At 44.3% G+C, this 17674-nt stretch overlaps 1 protein-coding gene and 1 pseudogene across 4 annotated transcripts in view; both read left to right on the top strand.

The window, feature by feature from the left end:
* The first annotated feature begins 6585 nt into the window (after window positions 1-6585).
* Window positions 6586-7396, top strand: LOC123853283 (large ribosomal subunit protein eL8-like; annotated as a pseudogene).
* A 964-nt stretch (window positions 7397-8360) lies between these two features.
* Window positions 8361-17674, top strand: part of GNAL (G protein subunit alpha L) — a 149183-nt gene continuing 139869 nt past the window's right edge. For 2 of the 4 annotated variants that reach the window (XM_064577997.1, XM_045887099.3), the window contains exon 1: window positions 8983-9124. Coding sequence is in view for 2 of the 4 variants with exons in the window: in XM_054510376.2 (XP_054366351.1) it covers window positions 8758-9124 (367 nt within the window). In the remaining 2 variants the exon portion in view is untranslated. Of the gene's footprint in view, window positions 9125-17674 lie in introns of all 4 variants that reach the window. The other 2 variants (XM_054510376.2, XM_045887098.3) reach the window with 2 other exon arrangements.

The raw sequence follows: 17674 nt of genomic DNA, 5'->3' as shown, positions 1-17674 counted from the left end.
TTCTTGTTACTATCAGCCTCTCTGTGTCTATATTTTAAGCATGTTCCTTATAAACAGCAGAAAGTTGGGTCTTTTTTTTTTTTTTTAAGATTTTATTTGTTTATTTGACAGAGAGAGACACAGCGAGAGAGGGAACACAAGCAGGGGGTTTGGAGAGGGAGAAGCAGGCTTCCCGCAGAGCGGGGAGCCTGATGGAGGGCTCGATCCCAGGACTCTGGGATCATGACCTGAGCCGAAGGCAGACGCTTAACGAATGAGCCACCCAGGCGCCCCAAGTTGGGTCTTTTTTATCCACTCTGACATTCTCTGTCTTTTAATTAAAAGGTTTAGTCCACTTACACTTAATTATTAAAATAGATTTAAGTTAGCCATTTTGCTATTTGTTTTCTATTTGGTTCATTTGTTTGTTTCTCTCTGTTTCTTCTTTCTTCAGGCTTACTTGAATACCTTTTGGTATTTCAGTTTTTTCTGCAATTAGCTTTTCAGGTATCCTACTTTTCACTCTTTTTTAGTGGTTTCTCGAGGGCTACATTGTGCAAAATGGTAGCCACTAGTCACATGTGACCATGTACATTTATTTTTATAAATTATTGAAGTATCATTGACATACAATGTTACATTAATTTCAGGTGTACAACATAGTGATTCGACAATTCTAGACATTACTCAGTGCTCACCACAGTAAGTAGAGTCACCATCTGTCACCATACAATGTTAGTACAGTATTATTGACTATATTCCCCATGTTGTACCTTTCATCCCCAGGACTTATTCATTTTATAACCGGAAGTTTGTACCTCTTAATCCCCTTCACCTAGTTTGCCCATCTCCTCACCCACCTCCCCTCTGGCAACCACCAGTTTTCTGTATTTAAGAGTTTGGGTTTTTTTAAGTAATTAAAATTAAAATTTAGTTCTCCAGTGACAACACCCACATACCAAGTGTGCAGTAAGTACATGTTAGTAGTGGCTACTTTAAAAGATTTTATTTATTTGAGAGAGAAAATGAGATAGAGCATGAGAGGGCGGGAAGGTCAGAGGGAGAAGCAGACTCCCTGCCGAGCAGGGAGCCCGATGCGGGACTCGATCCCAGGACTCCAGGATCATGACCTGAGCCGAAGGCAGTCGCCCAACCAACTGAGCCACCCAGGCGCCCAGTAGTGGCTACTTTAGAGAAAAATGCAGATACAGAACATTTTCGTCACTGAAGGAAATTCTATCGGTAACTTATCACAATCTACTTATGGTTAATATTACACTACTTTCCATAAAACACTGGAACTTTATGAGAGTATAGTCCCTTTGCCCACTCCACCCTTTGTAACATTTCCATAGATTTCATCTGCATGCACTATTAACCCATAATACACTATTAATATTTTTCCCTAAATAGGCATATGTTTTTAAAAGAAATATTAAAAAGAATACATATAGTCTTCAGATTTACCCATATATTTACCATTTGGGCTGATCTTTATTTTTCCTCTGGATCTGAGTTACCATCTGGTGTCCTATCCCTTTAGCCTGAAGACTTCCATTTAGCATTTTTCATAGTACAGGTCAGCTGATGCCCATTGTCTCATAGTTTCTTTAATCTTACTTTTTTTTCACTTTTATTCTTGAAGTATAGCTTGGCAAGATATAAAATTCTGGGTTTTCTGTATTTCAGCATTTCAACTATGCTGTTCTGTTGCCTTTCCACATCCGCTGTTCCTGAGGAAAAGCCAGCATTTTTCATATGCTGCTTCCTATACATCATGTATCTGTTTTGTTTGGCTACTTCTACAATCCTCTCTTCATATTTGAAGTTCAGTGCTTTTATCATACACATTTGTGTGTGTTCTTCCTTATATTAATCCTGCCCATGGTTCACTGGGTTTTTTGGATTTGTAAGTTAATGTTGTCTCATCAAATATCAGAAGTTTGGGGCCACTACTTCTACAAATATTGTTTCTATCCCAATTTCTTTCTCATCTATTTCTAGGACTCTAATTGCACTTTGTTTAGACCACATAATATTGATCAACAGACCTCAGAGAAGCTGTTCATTTTTCTTCAGTTGTTTTTTTCCTCTCCGTTCTTCACGTTGGATCATTTCTCTTGATCTATTTTTAATTTCATCAGTTTGTTCTTTTTCTATCTTCACCCTGCTGGTAAGCACATCCAGTGATTTCTTTTTATTTCAGTTATTGTATTTCTGAGTTTTAATATTTCCATTTGCTTCTCTTTTACAGTTTCAATTTTTGTGTTTAGATTATCCATTGGTTCATTCCTTCTTTTAACTCTTTTTTTTTAACTCTTTTTTTTTAAGATTTTAAAGATTTTCTTTATTTATTTGACAGAGAGAGAGACACAGTGAGAGAGGGAACACAAGCAGGGGGAGTGGGAGAGGGAGAAGCAGGCTTCCCGCCGAGCAAAGAGCTCAATGCAGGGCTCAATCCCAGGACCCTGGGATCATGACCTGAGCCGAAGGCAGACGCTTAACGACTGAGCCACCCAGGCGCCCCTTAACTCTTTGAATATATTTATGATCATTACTTTAAAGTCCTTGTCTAGGCATCGATTTATTGCTTTTTTTTTCTTAACTATGAGTCACATTTTTCTGTCTGTGTGTTTGTCTAATGCTTTTTATTGGACACTGGGAATCATAAATGACATCTTGTAGAGACTTTATTTTTTGTTATATCTCTCTAATGAGTGATTTTTGTTTTGCTTTGTTTTGTTCTATAAGCCAGTTAATACAGCTGAATTCAAAATCTGTCTGTCTTGAAGAAAGAAGACCATGAAATCTTTCCTCTGTCCCTTTACATTTTTTAGGTGTTTTTGTCAGGCCCCCAGGGTCTCCTCCTGTAATGTTGTTAGTCAGCCAAAGATTTGAGTGGATTTTATATACAGATTTGTGGGGCTCACATTTCTAACGTTCCCTCCTTTCTAGGATTTCACTACTAATTTTCTGGCTGTTTCCCCACCTCCAGATTCTATTCTCTGATATATCAACCCAATAAGTAGGCCCAGCTTCATGGGCATGTTATCTGCAAAGTCATACAGCACTTCATGCCTGATTTAATACTCTGTTATTGTTGTCTTGAAATTCTTAAATTTTCAACAAGGGGCACTGGATTTTTATTTTGTACTGAGCCCCACTAATCATGTAGCCAGTCTTGCCAGTAATGTTGTGGCTTTCTGCTACCCACAAATGGTGAATTAGGAAGTGTCCTCAAGCAAAAAGTCTTAAAATCACAAATCTTACCCATTGTACTTACCTTTCAAGGGTAGACTTGCTCTGGTTACTCTCCAGTACATTAAAATAGGAGATATATGGGGAGCCTGGGTGGCTCAGTAGTTGGGCATCTGCCTTCGGCTCAGGTCATGATCCCAGGGTCCTGGGATCGAGCCCCGCATGGGGCTCCCTGCTCCACGGGAAGCCTGCTTCTCCCTCTCCCATTCCCCCTGCTTGTGTTCCTGCTCTCACTGTGTCTATGTCTGTCAAATAAATAAATAAAAATCTTAAAAAAATATAGGAGATATAAATATCATATTTTTTAATTGATTAGTCCAGCTGAGCTACTCTGCCAAACTATTACAACCATGGTTTTGAACTAGGGGCAGTTTTGCCTAAGGGCATATTTGGCATATCTGGGGACATTTCGTTGTTGTTGTCACTACTGAGGAAGAGTGCTACTGGCCTCTACTGGGTTGAGGCCAAGGATGTTGCTAAACATCCTACAATACACAGGACGGTTCCCCACCACAACAAATTATCTAGCCACAAAAGTCAATAGTGCCAAGGTTGAGAAATCCTGCGTTATGGGAAATCAGCCCTCTTTCATTTTTAATGGATACATTATTATTGCATTCTTGAGAATGTATCATTGTTTAATCAATCCTCTATAACTACACATCATACTATTCAACTATAGTTCCAACTGGGGAGAAAGAAGCCAAATTGGTCTTAACTCATTTCTACAATCTTACTCAAGTTTCCAATTAAACAGTGTGAAAATTTGCAAAAATGTGCAGCAATAAAATGCCACTTTCATCAACTGAACATGATTTCCATACAAAGACCTTAGACATAAACCTTTCACTATATTTAATTCTGATTGCTCTTAGAAAGTTCAAAGGAAAATGAATTTAGGCTGAAATAATCCTTTGGCATCAGTTAAGATTAAATATAAAATTATACCTTACATGCTATAATTTTACATTTACTTTAAAGTCACCTCATGATTTCTATTTTCAGATTCATAATCATTCTTTGGCATTAGAAATTGCTTACTTGTATGACCTAATTATTCATGAATTAAAAATCAACCTTGAATTAAAGAGAAAACATTAAATTTAACTAAAGTGATATATAAATATTAAATATTTTATTTTAATTTATCCTATGTAGAGAACACATAATCCAATTTTGTGTAATTGATATGTAATTAAAAGTGTTGAAAGAAATTGAAATATGGGCAAGATGGGCCCCCAACAATTCTTTCCTAGGATTCTTTTTTTTTTTTTAAGATTTTATTTATTTGACAGAGAGAGACACAGTGAGAGCAGGAACACAAGCTGGGGGAGTGGGAGAGGGAGAAGCAGGCTTCCTGCTGAGCAAGGAGCCCGGTGTGGGGCTCGATCCCAGGACCCTGAGATCATGACCTGAGCCAAAGGCAGACGCTTAACAACTGAGCCACCCAGGCGCCCCTTCCTAGGATTCTTTTAACAGGATTTTAAGAAATTATTTTCAGTTTATGATATTGGGTACCAATAGAAAACATTGTCTTCTATCTCTTAAGTAAATCCTTAAATGTGAGTGAATTCCCATCTAGATACAAATTATGTACTTTAAAAATCTATACTAGGGGCACCTGGGTGGCTCAGTCAGTTAAGCGTTCAGCTCTTGGTTTAGGCTCAAGTCATGATCTCAGGGTGCCTGGGTGGCTCAGATGGTTGAGCGTCTGTCTGCCTTTGGCTCGGGTCATGATCCCAGGGTCCTGGGATCGAGTCCCACATTGGGCTCTCTGCTCCTTGGGAGCCTGCTTCTCCCTCTGCCTCTCTCTCTCTCTCTCTTTCATGAATAAATAAATAAAATCTTAAAAAAAAAAGAGTCATGATCTCAGGGTTGTGAGATCAAGCCCAGTGTCAGGCTTCGCGCTCCACATGGAGTCGGCTTGAGAGATTCTCCTCCTCTCTCCCTCTCTCCCTCCCTCTCTGCCCCTCCTTCCACTTGTGCTCACTCATGCTCTCTCTCTCTAAAATAAATAAAAATAAAATCTATACTATATTTGCTTCTGTTTTCACCTGGTTTTAATATGTAAAATGTTATCCACTCTTGTGATACTAGTTGATAAAGTTTAATAAGTTATAACAGGAAAGGAATTGGTATATATTCTTCTCAGTTCAAATATCCCTTCCTCTGAAAGGCCTTCCCTGTATCACATACAAACTTCTTCCCCTACCATTGTTTTTACTGAAGTATAATTAACATATAGTGTCATATTAGTTTCAGATGTACAATATAATGGCCTAACAATTCTATTCAGTACTCATTGCTCATCATGATAAGTGTACTCTTTAATTTCCATCACCTATTTCACCCATTTCCCCCCAGCCACCTCTCCTCTGGCAGCCACCAGTTTGTTCTCCGTATTTAAGAGTTTGGGTTTTGCTTGTCTCTCTTTTTTGTTCATTTGTTCTGTTTCTTAAACTCCACATTTGAGTGAAATCATATGGTATTTGTCTTCCTCTGATTTATTTCACTTGGCATAATACCCTCTAGGTCCATCCTTGTTGCACATGGCAAGATCTCATTCTTTTTTATGCTGACTAATATTTCAGTGTGTATATATGTGTATACATAATACTATATATAATATATGCAATATATATTAGTAATATAATTTTATAATTGTATTATATATATATAATATATATATATTACAGCTTCTTTATCCATTCTTCTTGATGGACACTTGGGTTGCTTCCATATCTTGGCTATTGTAAATAATACTGCTATAAACATAGGGATGCATGTATCCCTTTGAATCATTGTTTTCCTTTTCTTTGCCTCCCTTTCCAATTTAAATTGGGCCTTCCCTTATTACTTCTTAGAGAACCCTCTTCCTTCCCTTCACAACATTTGCATAATTTGAAATATATCATAAATTTATTAACTTGTATGTATATGATTGAACATATTTCTACCTCATTAGTGTATAAACACCACAAGGACCCATGTCTTTTGCTTCACCTGATACCAACCAGAATGCCTAGCATATTGTTGGCGTTTGATAAATACTAAATAAGTGAAAGGATACGTGGAGGATGGGCGGGTGAATGAACAGTGAAAATCACACTGATACTTCATAGTTTTTTCTGTTTTCTCAAGTTAGATTTTCTATGGTCCTCCTTTCTTCTACAAAAACCTAAAAGTGCAGCTAATTTTGGCAAATTTGGGGGATAATGTTAGGTCCAAAACATTACATAGTATATACTTTTGTTCTTAACAGGGCCCTAAAATAAATGTGAATCTAGCTCTCCAATTTCCTTCTTTAAAAATGTAATCAAAATGTACCCTCCCCTCCAGCCATCCAAGATGCCAAAAGGAAAGAAGGCTAAGGGGAAGAAGGAGGCCCCGGCTCCTGCTGTTGTGAAGAAACAGGGGACCAAGAAGGTAGTCAATCCCCTGTTTGAGAAAAGGCCCAAGAATTTTGGCATTGGACAGGAGACCCAGTCCAAAAGGGACCTCCCCTGCTTTGTCAAATCGCCCTGCTACATCTGGCCACAGCGGCAAAGGGCTACTCTCTATAAACGTCTCAAAGTGCCTGTTGTGATTAACCAGCTCACCCAGGCCTTGGACCACCAAACGGCAACGCTTACACTCAGATACAGATACAGAGACAAAGCAAGAGAAGAAGATACAGACCAGAGACAAAGCAAGAGAAGAAGCAGAGACTGTTGGCCCGGGCTGAGAAGAAAGCTGCTGGCAAAGGGGATGTCCCCACTAAGAGGCCGCCTGTCCCTCAAGCAGGGGTTAATATGTCACCACCTGGGCAGAAAACAGGAAGGCTCAGCTCATAGTGAGTGCACATGATGTGGATCCCATTAAGCTGGTTGTCTTCCTGCCTGCCCTGTGTCGTAAGGTGGGGGTTCCCTACTGCATTGTCAAGGGGAAGGCCAGGCTGGGGTATCTGGTCCACAGGAAGACCTGCACCACTATGGCCTTCACATAGGAAGACAAAGGAGCTCTGGCTAAGCTGGTGGAAGCCATCAGGACCAATTACAATGACAGATATGATGAGATCCACCATCACTGGGGAGGCAACGTCCTGGGTCCAAAGTCAGCGGCTCGCATTGCCAAGCTGGAAAAGGCAAATGCTAAAGAACTGGCCACAAAACTGGAATGAGCAGACGCTGTTGAATTTTTTGTACATAAAAGTAATAAAAAGTTCTCTTTCAAAACAAAATAATAAAATATTTAATCAAATGTAATATTTACACCAAGTGCCAGTTGGTACAGTGTACCTTTGTTAGCAGGGCATTGCATTAAACAGACCAATCTGCCGCAATTAACGGGATTTACATTACGTATATTTATCAGTTATAATATTTCATGTCATTTAGTAGAAATTAAGGAACACGTGTTATAGCAGAGTTCTTAAAAACTACCGAAATTTTCAACAGTTGTTCTATAAGATGATGGATATTAAGTGGGAAATAATAGAGACAGTGGGGATCTCCGTTGGGGTTGTATCCATAGGAGGCGTGGAGAAAGGGCACCCGGTCTGAATATGCCTCTGCTCCTCTCTGACCTTATACTGTGGATTAAAAAATAGGATACAGAGTGCAATTTCATATATTCGTTTTAACAAATAAAAATAGTATATGACAATTACATGTTCTCCTTCTCAATGTTTTAATAAGTGTGATTGTTAAAAATGATGTCATGGACCTCCTGATTTGGAGATTTTTGTCGAGATCAAAGGCATAATAGAATTAAGGTAAGGATCAAAAGCGTGCAGATGTGTCTGGTTGTGTGTAAGATGTAAGTGAAAAAGGAGAGGCAAGGTGCGGTGATCTCTGCAGGTAATACATCCGGCAATTCAAGATCTGAAAGCTAGCATCTCTATCCCTTTGTCAGGCTTCCCGTTCTTATTTACCACTGTCCCAGATCGAAGCCACGGTGGTTTTCTAAGTGCTGCAATGGCAGTTCTGGGTGGTGACGGCACCACCACCGCCACTGCGGCACTGTCCGCAGCTGCACGCCGGGCTCGGGCAACCGTATTTACGGTATGGAAGACTCGAACGCAAGGCGGTGCCTACGGTCTTGGGGGCCGGGCCAGGCGGCTATATTTACCGTAACCAGAGTGGAGACGGCGGTGGTATTTACAATGGAACCACCAAGGCTTCAGTATTTACGGTAACGAGGGCCGGCCCTGGCGGCGGTATTTACGGTAACGGGGTGCCGGTCCCGGCGGCGGTTTTTACGGTAACGGGGGCCGGGCTCGCGGAGGCCCGTCGGCGCGGCCCGCTCGCCGCGTTATCAGGTGATCTCCAGCCCAGGCGGCCGCCACCCCCTGCACCCAGCGGAAAATGCAAAATGGCCCTCCGGGACAGTGAGGGGCCGTGGCGCCCGGCCCGGGCCCTCCGCACCCCCAGCCCGCAGCCTGTGGGCGGCAGCGCCGCGCCGGGTCCGGGTGCAGCCCCCTCCCGCCCCTCCGCCGGGGCCGCAGCCTGAGCCCCGCGCCCCCCCGCACCCCGCGTCCACATGGGTCTGTGCTACAGTCTGCGGCCGCTGCTCTTCGGGGATCCGGAGGACGTCCCCCGCGCCGCCTCGGAAGAGCCTGCGGAAGACGCTCGGCCCGGCCCGGCCCCGGCCCCGACCCCCGCCCGAGCCCCGGCGGCGGTGGGGGGAGACGCGGCGCCGACCCCGCTCCCTCGGGGCGCCGGCGGGAGCCCGGCGTGCACGCGGCCCAAAGCCACCCCGAAGAAGGAGCGGCGGCGGCGTCCGGAGCAGCTGCGAGCCGAGGAGGGCGAGGCGGAGCGCGAGGCGAGGAAGGTCAGCAGGGGCATCGACCGCATGCTCCGCGAGCAGAAGCGCGACCTGCAGCAGACGCACCGGCTCCTGCTGCTGGGTAGGTGCCGTCGGCGCGCACCCCGCCCCGGGCGCAGGGCCCCTCTCGTTCCGCACCGGGTGGGCTACGGTCGCAGAAGCGTGCGGGGAGGTGGGGCAGGCTAAAATCGTCGCTACGTTGATTTGCACACGGAAATTATTTACTTTCGTGATTTGGCCGAGAACGCATTACCGGGTGATTTTGCTGCTTTCCACACCTTGTGATTTTGGCCAATTGCCTATTTATTACTAATTAATGAGCTTCTCTGGGAATTTTCCCCCCTCGATTACTTCCCCAGTCTGCAATCCACAGGGATGGCTAACGCGAGCATCTCATTTCCTGCAACGGTGTAGTCATTCTGCACTTTGTTTTAGGAGCACAAATGGCAGGAGACTGTAAGATCTTTTAGCGTGACCGCAAAGCTTTCCTTCCAATCACAGAATTAGGGCAGAGCAGTCGGTAGGTGTGGCTTGTTCCCTTTGGAGAAGTGACTTCAACCGCTGAGGATATAGCACTTCTATTTCATTGAGTAATTTCAACCCCAGTGCTCCCAGAACGTTTGCTTCTCTTTCAGAACCAGAAGCAGAATAGCGTGGCAGGCTCCCCAAGAGCTGCGCATGGTGCTAAGGGCCTGCAAGAAAGTGGGCACCAAGTCACCAGCGTTTCAAAGGGAACAAACTACTACATGGTTTGCTAGGATTTTTCTCAGAGCTTTAGCTGTAGCAAGCATAGCAGTGCTTCTCCAAGTTAGCACCCAGAAAGCATTTTCTGTGCACTCTACTGTAGAATAAAAAATTAAAAAAAAAAAAAAATCATGAATTCCTGATGCTGCTTGTTGCCTTTTAAATTGTAAGGCAAACAACAAACATTTAACATGTGTGCTTTGACCCAAATTTTGTGAGATATTAGGAAAAATAACTGTTTACCTCTGTGCTCTGCTATGCATAGGAAAGGAACCCATTCCATGACTTGAGTAAGATACCTGGTTATAAATGAAGGCGGCTTTTATTTAACATTTAGAGAACCAAATAAGTCTTCAGTTTGAAAGAGCTCCCTTACTGCAAGAATGAATAATTAAAACAACACAAACCTAGCTGCTGAATTCTAAGATAAAGGGAAATTTGGGGGGAGAAACAAAGAAGAAAAAAAAAAAAATAAGCAAGCAGTTTACCTGAAAAGGGAAGAGGACCAGATCAGAAACAGTTTTCATCTACAGTACTAACTTCTACACTATGACAGAGCAATGTTTCCAGAGGTCTGAAAATACAGAATTGTAATCTTAGAATTTCATACCTCATTAAACCATTACTTCTGTCTAAGATCTTCAGAAATGCAAGCGCTCAAAGTATGCTCCTACCCACTTATTTTTCTGGAAAGAAACTAATTTGAAATTACTCAAGCCAAAAATTTTAAGTGCCTCAGATTAAAATAACCCAAAAAGGAGAGGACTGTGGTCTCAAGAAATAAAAGAATAAAATAAATAAGGTCTAGAGTTGTAGCGATGCAATGTTTTAATGTGATTGTGCAGTTGAACAGAATTTTTTTTAAATAAAAGGATAGCTGAAGCAGAACATGCTTGATATATGTAAAAATTAATAAGCTTATGATTCTTTGAAAAGGAACTGAGAGATAATATCTAAAGAAGGGAATGGTGTGGTCCAAGAGCCAACTTCTGGTACATATGTTGAATGACTACCCTCTTTATAGCTTGTATACTAACATCATATTGGAAATGACATTGACTCAGATCTTTGGGGTAAAGTACATTGTATCTTCCACCTGATGATGTCAATGTGAAAGTACATGCTGTTGTGTCAGGCTCACATTGTTTATCAGATTTCGTATAGACTTGAATTAAACTGAGAGCGGTTCTTGGTTTTGTTAGGATTGAGAGTGGATTGAGCTGGAAATCTTTGAATCAAAAGCACGATTTACTGACCATTCATGGCCTCAAATGTTTGCTTCTGCTGCCATTATATTGATTAGGCATTTATCTTTCTCACTGACCCCATTCACTTACTTATTCTAGAATGTGCATTGGAGAACTCACAGGCTCAGGAAGGACGCATGCACTTTAGGGCCCTTCCATACTCCATGCCCACTAGTCCGAGGTTGTCCCATCTTCCATGATGATATCTCCTCCAGGAGACATGGCCAGGCCTCCCGTGGGAATAAATGTGTAACTCCCTCGTGTCCGTATTGAATTCTATTTGCACCTCTTGTTTGGCACTTTGTTACAGCCCACACGCTTCATGGGTGCTTTGATGCATGCTAACACCCCCATGGTCCATCCCGATGACCTGAGCTTTGTTTCCTGCACAGGACTTAGTACCCCACATGGTGCTAGGAACACAAGAGTCTGGGAGCCACTGTGGCCATGAGGGCCTGACAGCAAGACTGATGTGGTTCTGTTTTAACTCTTAGATGGAGCATTCTTTCAGGCATGGGGTGGCTGGGTTTTAAGGGGGAACAGAGGTGGAGTGCAGATAAGATGGAAGTTCCAGTTAAAAGGCCACAGATCCTGAAGGGATCCTAGAGTCAGAAGTAGAACTGTGTAGTAGGAATGGGGAGGGAATGGTCTCAGAGAAGTGGTCAGATGACAAGTGTGTAGGGTGGGCCACAGGGAAGAATTCTCAGACAACTCTCTTCTCCAGAGCCTGAGCTCTATATTAGTGGGCTTGAACTGCCATCACAAGGTGCCACAGACCGAGCAGTGGGAAGAACAGCCATTTTTTTCTCATGGTTCTGGAGGCTGACAGTTCAAGGTTGAGGTCCAGCAGAATTGGTTTCCCTTAGACCTCCTTTCCTGGCCTGCAGATGACCGCCTTCTTGCCGTGTCCTCACATGGCCTTTCCTCTGTAAGCCTGTGCACAAGGGAGGAGGGAAAAATCAGATTAGGAACCCAGCCTTATGACCTCATTTAACCTAAACAGCCCCCTCAAAGGCCCTGTCTCCAAATACAGTCACTTTGGGGGTTAGGGTTTCAACTTACGAATGGGGGGCAGCAGGGTACAATTCAGAAGGAGGTTTCAGAGGGAGAGCACGTGCCCTGTCTAAACGTGTCCTAGCTTCAACACATTGTTGCCCTGTGAGAATGCAAGCCCAGTGTCGCCAGGTCTTCTGAATTTCCATAACAGGATGGAAATGCCCATTTTCATCTGACACCTACTTATTTTTAAGCGTCGGCTCAAATTAATAAAACACAGTCTGTGTGCCTGATGCAGTCCACAGGCCACCAGTTCTTACCTCTGATCTCTATCCCAAGCAATACAGACCTCTGGGTGTCAGGTGCGGCAGCCTGGGGTCTACACCCAGTAAAAGTACAGTCGACAAAACTGGGTGTAGGATCAAAATATTTCATCCGTCCAAACACCTGTAGCAAGCAAAGCTACATTAACCATTCTTTGAGTGAATCTGTCTACCACTGAGCTCCCGGACTTGTAATGTAGCGGATGTCCTTGATTTTTTCCTTCCACATCTTTTGTTGACTATGATGTGAATTCCCTGTTCACCACATTCCTACTGGGGAAGAGCCGTCAGGTACCACCCAACTGTTCATTTGCTACTATTCTTTTTCCAGATTATTATTCAATTTTAAAATTTTCCACTGTGGGTAGGATTTATGTTTTTTACTTTATTCAACTATTTCCTGTTATATTTTTGTGTGATTGCTGTTTCCCTGCCAGGAAAACGTCTCTCTAGAGGGAAGCAATCTCTCTGGGACATGTGCTGCTTTTCCTCTGCATTTGGCCATTAGTATAAACCAGAATGACCTGTCTGGGTCCGCAGTTGCTGCAAGAGGAAGTGCTTGGTGCCATGACAAACACATGGAATATTCTTTGCTGTGGGGTTTTGATCACTTGTTTTTTCAAATAAATGCCATTGTTTCTTCTTAATCCGTGGTAAAGCATGCAGCGGCCAAGAGGGCAGTTGTGAGATGTCCGGTACACTCAGGCTGCGAGGACACCCCGGGGCACATCCCCATCGAGTCGCTGCCCTCCTTTTGCCCCAGCCTCCTGTAGCACCGTGGCTTTTAAGTCAGTGGAAATCCCAGATACTCCGCTGTGCCTTCACTTTCCCAAAGGCACAACAGCGTCACACTTCCTTACGTACGTACACGAAGGGGATGCCGTGCGATTGTGGCATTTTAGTCACAACTTCTGTGTCATTTTATTGTATAATCTGTTAACTACAATTGTATAGGCGGGATGCGGCCCGTTCGTTTATGTGAAGCCAGATTCCATCCCCAGAATTCAAGCTGTTCTGTGACCTGTCCAAACGCCGGCAGGTCCGAGCACTCGGTCAAAGCTGCTCTCTTGACTCGGGTCTTAGTCAGCTCTAGCTGTGATAATACCACAGGCCGCGTGGCTCGGGCCGCAGGGATTGATTTCCTCACACCTCACAGAGGCTGGGGAGGCCAGGACCGGGGTCCGGCAGGGTTCGGTGCCGGTTGGAGGCTCTCTTGCTGGCGTGCAGATGGCCAGCTTCTCGTGGGTCCTCGTAGCAGGAGAGGGCGCAGTCTCCCTCTTCTTACCAGGACACCAACCCTATTGGACTAGGGCTCCACCTTTATGGCTTCATTTAACCTTAATTACCTCCTAAAGGCCGTATCTCCAAATAGTCACACTGGGGATCATGGCTTCAACATATGACTTTTGAGGGGACACAGTTCAGTCCATAACAACTTCATGTTCATGCGGATGATTAGTACTGGCCCTGAAAAGGACTCCAACTGAATGTCATCTACTGTGGTTAAGGGTGTCTGTGGAATACATAACTATTTTTTATGAATACTCTCAAAACTTGGGGTATACTTATGATCCATGAAGAGATGCAGGGTGGTGAAGAACAAGGCACTGGAGTCAGACTTTGTCTGAAATTCCAGCATACCCAGTTACCAGCTTTGTGACCTGAGCTTAGGGATTCAGTTTCCATATCAATAATAATCCTGATGCCACCTGGTAACTGAGAGGATTCAGTGAAATTAATTGAAAAAGTTGTATATAAACTTACTTGGCGTAGAGCTTAGCACATGATAAACACTCCATAAATTGGCACAGTCTCTGATTTCTGTATTCAGCTGAACCACTTCTCTCCGTGATACCCACACTCAACGTTGTAAACTAAACGGTCACATGAGATCACACAACCTAAAACAGTTAACCACATTCCAGGCTCACCCAGCCTCTCTGGGATGGAGCCAGGATCCAAACCTAGGCGGTCTGGCCTCAATCCACCAAACTGGCACATGGCCAGTTGGAGACAGTCACAATGGTCCAGTCTCGAGATGTGAAGAGGTGAACGCAGGCCGACATAGTAATAACAAAGAAGAAGGACCAGGAAGGATCGGGACGGAGGCAAATGGAATCCACTGAGTCTGGTGACCGAGGAGATGGCGGAAAGGAGGAGTAGGAGAGGAGTCTCCGTGAACTCTTAGTTTTCCCTCTTAGGCAAAATGGCAATGACATGCCCCAACATAAAGGATTTAAGAGGAAGAGGCAGGTGGAGTGGAAAGAGAACAATGAGCTCCCCTTTGGATGTGTTGAACGAGAGCCACCATGAGAAGCCAGTGGGCATCGTTGGGGAAGCAGATGGGCTTTACCGAGGGCCTGGAACCCACGGGGGCCTACTGAGCTGGAGATAGACACACAGGAGTAACCCACCAGCGACGGGCCCTGAGGGGGTGGGCGGCCACCCCGGGAGAATGTGCGCAGTAAGAAGAGAAGAGGGCCCAAGACAGAAGAACACAAAGCTCCCATCTTTCAGAAGAGTGTTGCAGAAGGAAAGGTATAAAGAATAACAAAGACCGTTGGGAGAAGCCGAGAAAGAAGGAGTTTCAGGAAAAAGGGAGCAGCTAGGAGTTTCAGCGGGGAGTTCAAGGATAAGGACTGAAACGGAGTCCACTGTGTTTGCCCATTTATGCAAAGTGGTACAGGAGGCTGAAGACCACGGGACTTGGGAACGGTGGAGCTGTTACAGAGCCCCTTGGGGCGGGGGGGGCAAAACAGCGGTGACCACACCTTTCAAAGTGGGCCTTAAGGAAACAGTTCAGAAGGATCCAAATGAAACCACAGAAAGTGTACAGGTGGTTGCCTCCTGCAGGTGAAGAGAAGGAAGACAGGAGAGGAATTATCAGACCTTTCCATTCACAAGGGTTCCTGGCTGGCTTGGCGCTGGCCCTGAGACTGCCGTCTGGCACTCAGGTACGTGAGCCAGCCTCCCTCCCTCCACCACCCGTAACTGTGCTCCTGACACTGGCAGACACATTTGCAGCTTAGACTGAAATTCTTCGGCAGCAAGCACATTGTTTAGTTGAGTTGAGACCAAGAGATCTAGCAAATTCTCCAGCTAATTCAGTCTATGAAAAGTCTCCAAGCATAAGCATTGTCAAAGGTAAGACAAATCTACTAAGACCTAAAATCTGCTCATGACCTTGAAAGATAACCAGGAGACTATCAAAACCCCACGACATAAATAAAGCAATCGGAATAGGGGCGCCTGGTGGCTCAGTCGTTGAGCGTCTGCCTTCGGCTCAGGTCATGATCCCGGGGTCCTGGGATGGAGCCCCGCATCAGGCTCCCAGCTCGGCGGGAGGCCTGCTTCTCCTTCTCCCACTCCCCCTGCTTGTGTTCCCTCTCTCGCTGTGTCTCTCTCTGTTAAATAAATAAATAAAATCTTTAAAAAAAAAAAAAAAAGCAATCGGAATAAACAAAGAACCCTGAGTGATTGTTCCTTACCCCACAGCACCCAGAATAATTTACTTCATGTCTAAATGTATTAATACTTAGCTATTTTGTCTAGTTGGTTTCAAACCAAAACAAACTCTTTAATTGAAAAAGAGAGGAGAATCAGACCATCAGCTGAAGCAGTGACTCTAATTGTGTTTAGGGATCTGGTGAAAACTGCCCCCTAGTGTTTTAAAATTCACTTACTAAAGAAGAATAGGCAGAGCACAGAGGAATTTTAAGGCAGTGAAAGTACTCTGTACGATACTGTAACGGTAGATACACATCCTTATCCATTTGTCCAACCCCATGGACTATACAACACCGAGGGTAAGCCCTAATATAAACTACGGACTTCGGGGGACAAAGATGCATCAGTGTTGGGTCATCAATTGTAACAAACGTATGGCTCTGTTCATATAGAGTGCGGGATGTTGGTAGAGGGGTAGGCTGCAGGAAGGCGGGGGAATATGGGAAATCTCTGCACTCTCCAATCACTTTTGCTGTGAATCTAAAACTGTTCTAAAAAATTAAATCTTGGGACGCCTGCGTGGCTCAGCTGGTTAAGCATCTGCCTTCGGCTCAGGTCATGATCCCAGGGTCCTGGGATCAAGTCCACTATCGGGCTCCCTGCTCAGCAGGGACCCTGCTTCTCCCTCTGCCCCTTACCCCTGCTGTGTGCTCTCTCTCTCTGACAAATAAATAAATAAAATCTTTAAAAATAAATAAATATAATTAATTAATTAATTGATTTTTTAAATTCCCTTGAATAGAAAGAGAGAAAGATTCTTATCCCTGAATTAGGATCCCAAGAGGAAGAGCTCAGGGCCATGAGCATCAGACTCTCCTCTTAAAAAGTCCAAAACGTTGACCAAAGCAGGAAAGATCATGTCCCATTACTGAAAGCTGTGGTTTACGAATAAAAAACCACCACTTGAATACATTTCCATCTGCAGTACCAGGGGGTAAATCTTCCCCTCCCAAGAAGGATTTTAGACTCACATGGCCACCCAGCCCCTCCCCATGCTGGGGAACAGCACACAGTGCCCTGTCCCTCCAGGCCGCCCCTCCATCTGTTCTGTAGGGCTGCCTGATCTCCGTGTCTTGCTCAGAAGCACGCACCGCGTCGTTACACTGCTGCCGTCGAAAGGGGTCATACCTGATGCCACGGAGGAGAGACAGGATGTTCCTCCGCCCACCCCCCATCAACCCTTCACTTGCCATTCTCGGAGCAGAGAAGACGCAGGCCGTCAGAAGGCAAATGTGAGCCAGGGCATGGCTGCTGACTGATAGAGGAAGTGTGAAAACATCCCACCAGATCAGCTCCTCTTTAATCCTAACGGAAGAGACCCAGCGAAGGCCTACATCCCTATGCCTTGGATTGCCATTGATTCAGTGTATTTTTTCTGCAACTGAAAAGCGAGTTTTCTTTCCCAGGAAGTGAAACACGACCTAGGAGTCTCCCAGGAAAAACTCAGGCAGAGGCTATTGGCATAAGAGGAAAACAAGGAGCAATTCTATCCATACCCTGAGCTACGTACGAGGGTAGCTTTATTCATTGAATCACTTCTACTGCTCACCAACCACAAACATTTCTTTGAGAGCCTACTATGTGGCAGGCGCTTTTCTGGGTAATACAGAGATTCCAAGGGGTAGAGGACATAGTCTCAGCCCAGGAGAAATCCACACCGTGGTTATAGGAAAAGGACATAAGCCTACAAAAGAAACAGCAGTGTGAGCGTGCACGTACTATGGTGAATGGCCACAGCATGGGTTAATAATACAGTTATTAGAGTTCACATAGAAGTCTAACAATATTACAGGATATCCTCCTTCTTTAGGATGT

The sequence above is a fragment of the Mirounga angustirostris genome, unplaced genomic scaffold (assembly GCF_029215605.1).
Source record: "Mirounga angustirostris isolate CCGP_5_RB_7025 unplaced genomic scaffold, mMirAng1.0.hap1 SCAF_14, whole genome shotgun sequence".
Classification (NCBI taxonomy): Eukaryota; Metazoa; Chordata; class Mammalia; order Carnivora; family Phocidae; genus Mirounga; species Mirounga angustirostris.
The sequence above is the reverse complement of the archived record's forward strand: the minus strand, read 5'-3'. Positions and strand labels throughout refer to the sequence as shown.